The sequence below is a fragment of the Agelaius tricolor genome, unplaced genomic scaffold, assembly GCF_023055355.1.
Source record: "Agelaius tricolor isolate 1412-34295 unplaced genomic scaffold, bAgeTri1.0.p SCAF_5, whole genome shotgun sequence".
Taxonomy (NCBI): domain Eukaryota; kingdom Metazoa; phylum Chordata; class Aves; order Passeriformes; family Icteridae; genus Agelaius; species Agelaius tricolor.
Window position 1 is genome coordinate 23,899,910 of NW_027269265.1, and position 9,721 is coordinate 23,909,630.

The 9,721-nt window shown below is 43.1% G+C and overlaps 2 protein-coding genes across 3 annotated transcripts in view; one reads left to right on the forward strand and one right to left on the reverse strand.

Annotated features, from left to right (window-relative positions):
- Window positions 1-5,047, forward strand: part of ENTPD5 (ectonucleoside triphosphate diphosphohydrolase 5 (inactive)) — a 36,537-nt gene extending 31,490 nt beyond the window's left edge. Inside the window, exon 15 of one of the 2 annotated variants that reach the window (XR_011679171.1) lies at window positions 790-5,047. The gene's annotated coding sequence lies outside the window, so the exon portion shown is untranslated. The remainder of the gene's footprint in view (window positions 1-789) is intronic. The other variant, XR_011679170.1, reaches the window with a different exon arrangement.
- COQ6 (coenzyme Q6, monooxygenase) lies at window positions 384-9,713 on the reverse strand. Its single transcript, XM_071426837.1, has 12 exons — window positions 9,522-9,713; window positions 7,601-7,735; window positions 6,830-6,888; window positions 5,606-5,729; window positions 5,043-5,173; window positions 4,571-4,678; window positions 4,419-4,481; window positions 3,993-4,100; window positions 3,409-3,611; window positions 2,167-2,282; window positions 1,637-1,803; window positions 384-540 (listed from the first exon to the last, which is right to left on the reverse strand). The coding sequence occupies exons 1-12, from the start codon at window positions 9,679-9,681 to the stop codon at window positions 511-513; spliced, it is 1,404 nt and encodes a 467-aa protein (XP_071282938.1). The 5' UTR covers window positions 9,682-9,713; the 3' UTR covers window positions 384-510.
- Window positions 9,714-9,721: the final 8 nt, after the last annotated feature.

Sequence of the window (9,721 nt, forward strand, 5' to 3'; positions counted from 1 at the left end):
AACAACAGAGAGAGTTTTAAAATATATCTGCTACCATGTGTTGTTTCTCTCTGCTGCAAACTACCCCTTCTGTCTGAGCTGAGGTGCCAAGAAGCCAGGAGTGATGTTACAGCTCTAGCAATCATATCAGAAGAAACTGAAAGTAATTAAGCAGCAAAAGCTGTTAAAAATTAGCCAGCAGTTTGCAAAATTCAGCACTGTGTTTGCCAAAAGACAGACAGCTGTTTGCACCTCAATCTTCAATTCAGGAGGCCCAGATTAAAAGCACATACTATACTTAGTTCTGTGGCTGAAGACATCATGGTACTAAGGAAAGAAACCCTAAATCCTCTTGAGGAGGGCAAATGTGACAGCTTTTGCATAAACCAGTGGATGGTGTAATACACAGCTCAATCCCTCAGTTTTATTGTAAATTAAAATAAAAGTTCAAAGATTCAAGTAAGTCGCAGTCCTTTTAAGGGCAAGGCATTCATAGGCAAGCTGCTGACTGACAGGCAGACTGACAACAGATCACTTGCTGGCAAAAGCCATGATTTGCTCCTAAAAGAAAAAGAGAAGTAATTCATAAGTATGTGTTTTAGAAAGAACCTTTAGGCATGTTCCCATTCATATAAATGAACAACAGTTCTTGGCCAGTCTTTCTAGCCACACACAGAGAACCTATCCCTGTCCTAGAAAATTAACAAAATTGTAGCATTCCTGTCCTTCCCAAGTAGTACAAAACTGGTATTACCAATGGGTTCTGTGCTCAGAAAAAGACATCTTCAATTGTTTTTTTCTTTTAAACAGAGAAAGAGAAAAGAAACTTGTGAGCACTGAAGCAGCAGCATAGTCTTCCTTAATGAAGACAGTGGACCTGTGGCAGCTGCTCTGCCTTAGGAACGTACTGATTTTTAGTTGAGGAAGTGTCTCAACTGTGACCATGACACAAAGGAAACAGGGTACCTGTGTTTAATATAAAGATGGAGAATAAATGAAGTAAAAATTGAAATCCAAAGATGAGAACCTAATTTGCTGGTGCTTGGGAGCTTTGAGAGCAGAGGGCTTAAGGAACCTCACAAAAATCCAGCAACTAGGTCAAGAGGGTGAGAAGTTCAGGCAGATGGGCTGCAAACAGAGGGTCTAAGACAGAAACTCCTCGCCACAGCCTTCCTCAGGTAATTTCCATTTTAGAAACTTGAACTTCTGCCATGAGGGAACAATTCACAATGCAAAACAGCACAGAAACAGTTAAGTGTAGGCTGCACACTGCATCTGGGAAGTCACCCAATCTCTTAGTGAAGATGTGTCTTCACAGGCCTGTCTAGAATACAATTCAAGGTTTGACACTAATTCCATAGCAAAATAAAGCCAAAGATTTCTGATGACCTCTAACTCCTAATTACTGATACAGAATATAAGACACTTAGATCTTTTATATCCCTTGTGCTGGAGGGGGGAAAAAAAAGTCTCTACTGAGTCATCAGTTGTTTAGAAACTCCTCAGGCCCATTCAGGACACAAACCCCCCAGTTTAAAATAGTATTTTCCAACCAAAAATGTTTCATTTTAAACAAATAAAGATCTTTACATCTTGTGCATATTTCATGAATAGTTTTGGACAACTCCTACAGCCCTCACTGAAGTGAGATCCTTACTTTGACAGGAGGCAGGGCATTTGTTGCTTGCAATCCCCATGTCCTCAGCAACACCAGAGGAGCCAGTGTGGTAGAGTACAGCCTTTTTAGCACATCAGTAGCAGCTAACAAGGAGACATTATGCCTCTGACGTTCTGTTTCAAACTTGAGGAGGTGTTTTAAGGAGCCTGGAAGAGATAATTGAATGTTTCTATTACCCTTGATGTGCCACAAACAATTGTGCATCTTATCTATAGAGCAGTTTCCTCTGGGAACTGAAAGAGAACAGAAATGGTTCATCTCAATAAAGACCTCTTTCCACCAGCTAGTGCTCTTCATCTCACCACATCTCTAACTGCCATCCTGCAGAGCTTGATTTTTTTTAAAGCAGCTTTAAGATTCATGGGATGGAAACTGCATCCAAGAATCATGAACTGCTTCACTTCAACAAAGCTTTCAAACACAGGACAGCAGCATGCTAACCAGAGATACTGTAGCAAAGACCTGGGAGACTAATTCTTTACTGCCCCAATGCTGGCTTGGAGCCTTACCCAGATCGCTCCCGTTGAAGGCTGCTGCACTGAGGTGATGAGCTAAACATGCAATATCACCAAAGCCCAGGTTCACTCCTTGTCCTGCAAGTGGGTGGACTCTGTGTGCTGCATCCCTGGAGCAAGAGAAGACAGAAATTTATTTCCCTTCTTGAAGAAAGCCACAGTGGCTGACAAACCCCAGAAGGGATCAGTGTAGCACTCCTCACCTCTTTGCAATGAACCACCTTAGAGCAGCATATGCGCTTTATCCAGTACCTCCTTGCATGCTATGCTGAACTACCTGACTGCCTCTCCAGTTGTAAGAAGCAAGACATAGGGGAGGTAACAAAAAGCACGTCTGAAAGGAAAAATTATAAAGAGGTGACTAGCCAAAGTCCTCTCAGTTACATGTGGAACAGGCCTTTATGTTTTTGTAAGTGACCTCAGCACAACAGGAGCTCTGTCAATGGCACACTGCACAAACACAAAGTGGACAGACAAAGTGAGTATAAAGGAGTGGTGGGATTATCATTGAATAGAAACAAAATCAGGCTCTTCTTTGAACAGACTTATCTGTAAAGCTCAAAGACAAACATTGCTGTGGGAGTCACAAAGTAAAAGAAATTAGATTAAGTTTTGATATGAAATGCAAGATCATGTGCTTTACCAAGCTATAAAGCACAGCGTGCTCCCAAGCATAGAGTGGTTCATAGGTTGGTAAGATGAAAAGTGCACTACACAAAAGTTTTGCACAGCATCCAAGAATTACTGAAAGTTACCACCATACTGCAGCTGAGGCAGAGAAGAAAGTATACATGTGACCTTAGAATATAAGAAATGAGGTATTTTCCTGTTTGAATAGGCCACCATATAAAAGTCTCTGACATCCCACATGGAGTAATTTTTGTCATTTGTGTTCAAAAAAGGTGAGTTAAAAACTCAAAGTGGTGCTCAGAATGGCTGGTATAATGTAAGGGGAAGTACAGATCCAGCATGAGATACTGGATTGTTTCACTAGACTGTACAAACCAGGAAAGGGAAATAATTATCTTTCAATTTACACAGACAGCAGAGATAATGGACAGAAAGCTACTCATACAAAAGGACAGGAGGGCACACAGAACAAACCGGATCTGGGTAAAGTCAGACTGGAACAATGTATCATTTCTAACATCTATTTGTTGGCGGGAGCCTGCTGTCCTCAGGTCATTCCTAACCACGTGCCACCCGCCCACCCAAGGGCGGCGCTGAGCACCTTACCCGATGAGAGCCAGGCGGGGCCGGACGTACTCTGTGGCGTGGCCCAGCCCCAGGGGGAACATGGCTCTGCTCCCTGCATCCACCTCAGCAACACTTGGGGGCAGCTGACGGACTGCAGTCCCTGAGGGCTTCAGCAGCGAAATGGCAGAACGAAACATGGCCCCAGCAGTGTCAATGAAGTCAGAGTGGTTTATGTTGCTCCACTGAAACAGACAAACAAATCTTTGGAAGCTGACCCAAACTAGACCCATAAAAGAACCCAGCTGAAAAAAAAATCTGAGTTCCAATACTAAATTTTAACCACTTGGACAGTAGAAAAAACTAACTTCACCATTTTAGGACATACAAATTTCCAACTAGGATGAGCCTACTCTTCCTACCTTTTGGAAATTTAACTTCTGTGACTTTCAGAACTAACCTAATTCAGTCCCAAGGGGTCATCTTTTCTTTGCTAAGTGCCTCTTTAATATCATTCTTGCCAGAGGAAGGAACTTCAGAATGCACCTCTCCCATTACTGTTGTTTAGCTACAGAATTCTGTTCTATTTCTTAAAGCCTCTTCCCTGCCATGAGGCTGATACTCACAAAGGCAGAGTTGATGCTATCCACAAAGCTTTCCTCATCCATGGCAAGAAGTTCCGATGCATGGTCATGAGATGTAGACCAGACCAGAGAGCTGGCAGTGTCAGACAGCTAGTTTAAGAAAATGTAAAGGGTAAATATAAAGAGAAAAAGAAACAAAAATAAACATTCAGTGCAAAGACTTCTCCACTGCCCTGCCTCACACTGTCAGTCCCTCTGAAAATTACAGTTCCTGCCCAACTTGTTACAAGTGGGAAACGCCAAGGATAGAATAAAACGGCAGGAGGGGAAAACGCAGTAAATGAAAAGTGAAGGGCTGATGTGCAAATTCTTAAAGAGACAGAACCAACACAGAAAGGCATGGACACAAATAAAGTTACTAGACTACAAAAATTTTTAAAAACATTTAAAAAAATACTAACGCCTTACCGGAAGAAGCGCAATTGGCCCTGTGGGAAGGAACCGCTGCCATGCTACATTGTTGTCTGTGGCCTATAGTGGAAAGAAGCAAGTGGGCAGCAAGCCAGATCACCCTCTTAGGTTCTACTGCTTATGGAAGAGTTAGTTTAGCAGAATTTTACCTCAGATAAATGGAGAGTTGCCACCACAGCTGACTGGTCATACTGATGTTCAATGTTCTTAATTTCAGCTTCCTTCCGGACCATAGAGTTATGACCATCTGCACCAATCTGTAAAACAAAGAGATGCACAGCAACTTCTTCAGCAGCTCCTAGAAACATTAGGAGCTAGTATTTCACTCTAAAAACCTCAGACTGCATCTGTATATTGTCTGCTTATTCAGAAAAAAAAAATCCCCCCAAAACCAGAAGAGGTGGCCCCTTCTGCTCTTCTCAAATTCAGCAGCATCTCCTTGCAGCAGGCAGAGAGAAGGCCATGCCCAGTGTCCCACACCCTCATGGACAGGGCTAGCCACTCATGTCACTCTAGCACTCCACATGGGTGGAGTGGCACACATGGAATTGGAACCAAACCAGTGGAAAGGACTTGGGTTAGAGATGATGCCTTATCAAAAGAAATAAAGAGCTTAGTTACCAGCAGCTTGGTCTGAAGTCTGCGTCCATCAGCTAACTCAACTTGGACCCAAGGGCTTGTGTCACAGCCATGGGAAGGAAGGGGCCAGGTGTACCCAACTGCTTTGCTCCTGTAGAAGACCTCCACCCGGTCTGATGGGAACACAGAGTACCATGGTCACAGCACAACATGGACAAGGAAAAGGAAACATCGCTACAACAGCCAAGGCCATGCAGGTGTCTTAACAGCACCCTAGGAGTTCACTCTACAATTCTCAAGGCACCCCAAAAAACCAGATATGGACAACCCCTTGTCACTGTAAGGCCTGCTCTGGACAAGGAGGTACAGATTTTTTAATTAAGTCCAATTTTGAAGTATTCTGGAGAACTACATATCCAAGTGCTTTCCTGTTCTGTAGCCTTTGGAAGTCAGATTTCTCCCTCCTTCCCAATTCCAGAAGGTGCCCATTTCTCAAGAATTACTTGTTAGACAAATTTCTCCCTCTCAATACCTAGCACACAATAGAAGGCAAGTAACTGAAAGCTATCTGCAGGAAATAAAACATTGAAGAAGTTGTTCTCTACCTGCTACTGCATCTAACTGTTTAGTGAGAGCAGACATAATGACATCATTCTCCACTATGTAACCCATGTCATCTAAGTCATCTTTCTCAAAAACGATCATGGCTTCTGAACAAGCATCCCACACCTACGAAGAAAAAATACATTACATGAAGCTATGTGATAAAGAAGTCCATTTCAGGGACTTAACAGCAAAAAGACATGGTAATCTAGAAATATAGAACTAGACTAAACATCCTGGATTACTGTTCATTCCCAGCTACTAAAGTGCACCACATAACTAATTTCATTAAATGATTTAGCTTAAGCTCAAAAAGTAATTCCAAGTCAAGTTTTTCATCCCTACTTTTCTGTTACATAATTGACATAGGAAGCTATGCTACAGCCTTACTGTAGGTTAACCCCAGCAGGCAGCTCAGCCCCACACAGCTGCTTCCTTTCTCCCCTGCACTGAGATGGGGAAGAAAACTGAAAGGATGAAAGTACAAAACTCATAGCTTGAGGTAAATGCAGTTTAATAGGAAAAGCAAAAGCCACATGTTCAAGCAAAGCAATCCAAGGAATTAATTCACTGCTTCCCAAGGACAAGCAGGTGTTTAGCCATCTCCAGGAGAGCAGGGACCCATCAAGCATAATAGTTACTTGGGAAGACAAACACCATCCCTCCAAACTTCCCATCTTTCCTCCTTCTTTTCCTCAGCTTTTATTGCTGAGCATGACACCATATGGTATGTATGGATTATCAGCCAGGGTCATATGTCCAGCCTGTGTACCCTCCCAGCTTCTTGTGCACTCCCAGCCTGCTCACTGGCAAGACAGTGTGAGAAAGCCTTGGCACTGTCTAAGTGCTGCTCAGCAACAGCTAAAACATCCCTGTGTTATCAACAGTTTTCAACACAAATCTGAAACACCGTCCCATACAAGCCACCATTAAGAGAAGAAACTCTATCCCAGCCAAACCAATACACCCTTTACCTTTATTTCCTGGCTAATACCCAAGCCTCACTATCTACAGCTGCCACTAGGAATCCACTTTTCAGCCTGTAACATCAAGGCCCTGAGGACAGGTATTTCTGAGCAGTCTGCTACCCACAGAAAAGAGACAGAAATGAACATAAGTATGACCTGCCCTTTACCATAGAAATAAAAACCTTTGTGTCATTGATGCAAGTACTTTTGAGAATTCAGAGTAGACAGACACAAGGTGTATCTGCAGCCCTAAGGCACCTGCATTCGCCGGAAGGGTTTGAGTCTCAGGCTGCAGACGTGATCCCAGGCACCACAACCTGAAACAGAAAAAGGACAGAAATACACAGAGATACAGGTTCACATGGGACACTGAAACCAAAACTAAACTGAAGCTCACTCCACACTCTCCTCCACTCTTCCCTGACTATGCTCAGGCTTGGCTTGCACCTTCCCTAGACAGTGGCAGGTCTGCCTCGGTGCTATCACAGCTCCAGAATCACATTGTTTTACTGTTAACACAAGCCAGCAGGAAAGAAACAAGAGCTCTCCATGAGACTCTGACCTAACAGACAGCTCTCACTGTTCCATCACTGGGTAATAAAACAGACGTAGAAATGCACAGCCATTATTGTAAAGAACATTTCTTTCTCCAAAAGGAATCAAGGTTCAAATATCTCTTTAAAATGACAATTAATCCTCATTAATTGAGGACTGAGTTACCAGACTACAAAGCATTAAGCTTCTTATGTGAACAGAACATTCCAGGTGCTTTAGAGAGCACCTTACAACCTTTCACTGCCTAAAGTCACAAATATTTATATGATAACAAATCAGACCAAGATACCAGAACACAGATCCTTGTTATCAAGAGAATTTGGATTTAAAAACCACAACTCAGCATGTAGAGACAAAGGCAAATAATGCTAATGATGTTAGGTTGAAGGCAACACATAGTCAAAAGGGTTTTTGTTTCAACAAAACCAGCTCAAATATAAATTTTAAAAATGCAAACAACAAAATCATACTTACTGCTTAGGAGGGTTGCTGATCCTGGGGAGATGGAACTGACCCTGTTGCTGTAACTGTCTGGCATGTGATCATATTCTTTCCTAGGACCAGCCTCCAGCAAAGCAATCTTTTTATCATGGAAGTGGATGTCATGCCCTAAAATAAGCAAATACATGTTTTGTTACAATGCTCCTGCCAAAAATCTCAAAAACAAAACACCTGAGTTTTTGTAATAAGACACAGTAGATGCAACACTTAATAAAGAACTACATAGACAGTACAGGTTTTGACCAGGCAGGTAAACTTTTGTATGTTAAAGTTTTATGACTACAGTCCTGTTACTGAGATGGACAACTCTTTTGCAGCTAAAGCAAGGATTACATATTTCCCTTCTACATAAAGCTTACATTTTTGTACAAATTTGTGTCATTTTTAAATGAAAATTTATTACTGGAGTATTATCAAGTGAAATCTGCAATATTTACTCCATGTTTACTCCAGAACATGTTTTCCAGAGCTTAAACATAAATTCTCCTTATAGAAGAAGAGATCAAAATAAAACTTCTGTGATATGTAGCAATTACATTAATATTTTCCCTGTCCTCTCATTTTGACAATGGAATAGCACAGGCAGTTTAGACTTTAAACTTCCACATAAAGAGAACTGAAAAGAAAAAGAAGACTCAAGTAAAGTGTAAAAAACCCTGCAGCTGAGCTGGCCACACCTGCAGCATCCCAACCACCACAGATGCAGAAGGCACGGAGGACAGAAGTGGTGTCCTTCATCATCTAGAGTTTACTACTACAGCAGCCCTAGAGACAGCAGTGTCCTAGGCATAATCTCTAGATTATGCACAGTAATAACCTCATCTCCTGAGAGGTCCCAAACCTGCTTGTCAACCTTAGGTACCACTGCTGGAGGAGATCCTTATGCCATCTCAAATCCACTGGGCTCTTGTTTAACAATACAAGCAGAACTTAAGCTTGCAAAGTAAGCCCTTATACTTGCAAAGCACTTATTATTGCTCACATCTTTGATCTTCTGGGCACTATTTTTTTCAGGTTTCTGTCACTACTGCACCCTTCTGAATCCATGTTGTAAATAAAGGAGCACCCACTACTCTCAGGATCTCTAATGACACAAAGCAAGCAGAAATCCATTTTAACTTGGTATTCCAGTGTTTAAAATACTGGGTTAGAGAATGAAACTTGGGATCAGATAATAATGTTTAGAGCAATGGAGCACCTCTCCTATAAGGAAAGACTGGGCGAATTGGGTTTATTCAGCCTGGAAAAGAGATGGCTATGGGGTGACTGAATTGTGGCCTTACAGTACCTGAAAGGAGCCCACAAGAAAGACAAAAAGGGACTTTTACAAGATCATGTAGTGACAGAACAAGGGGAAATGGATTCAAAGTGAAAGAGAGTAGACTTAGATTAGATATTAGGAGAAGTTCTTTGCTGTGAGGATGGCGAGACACAGGAACAGGTTGCTCAGAGAAGCTGTAAATGTCAGAGAAGCTGTAAATGTCCCAACCCTGGAGGTGTTTGAGGCCAGGCTGGATGTGGCTCGGAGTAACCTGGTCCATGGAAGGTGTCCCTGCACACAGCAGGGAGTTGGAACTAGGTGATATTTAAGGTCCCTTCCAACCCATTCTGTGATTCTATAATCAGAAAAGCATTTTAGCTAAGGGTGACATTATCCATCAGCTATTTAAGGATGAGCATATTTGACAGAAACACTACAGTCTACAAAACTCCAGTTAACGGCCCCATTAACACTGTGCACATACAGAGATATGGCTTGGCTCATCACTGACCGGCTCACCAAACAGCCTCAGCTGAACTTTAGAGCAGGATCAAGGATCCCTCAGCAGGCCCCGGACACTGAGATCCTATACACGGTTACCTCACCCTGCGGGAGAGTGGGTCACAGCCTTACCCAGCACGGCGGCCATGGCGCTCCCGACCATGCCCCCGCCCGACACCACCACATCGTAGAGCGGCGGGTTGGAGGCGGCAGAGCGGAGCGGGGCGCGGGGCCCGGCCCTGAGCCGCGCTCCGAGCGGGGCCAGCAGCGCCCGCCCGCACAGCGCCGCCATCGCCGCGGAACTGACGGCGGCGGAAGTGGCGAGCGGAGCC

What these genes read in the sequence shown, in the direction of transcription:
- COQ6 (XM_071426837.1), bottom strand. Translation starts at nt 9,681, where the DNA reads ATGGCGGCGCTGTGCGGGCGGGCGCTGCTGGCCCCGCTCGGAGCGCGG. An exon ending in AACCCTTCCGGCGAATGCAG is followed by an intron (nt 5,730 to 6,829) that starts GTGCCTTAGGGC and finishes TTTTCTTCGTAG; the next exon opens with GTGTGGGATGCTTGTTCAGA. An exon ending in ATAGCATCAACTCTGCCTTT is followed by an intron (nt 3,612 to 3,992) that starts GTGAGTATCAGC and finishes TGTCTGTTTCAG; the next exon opens with TGGAGCAACATAAACCACTC.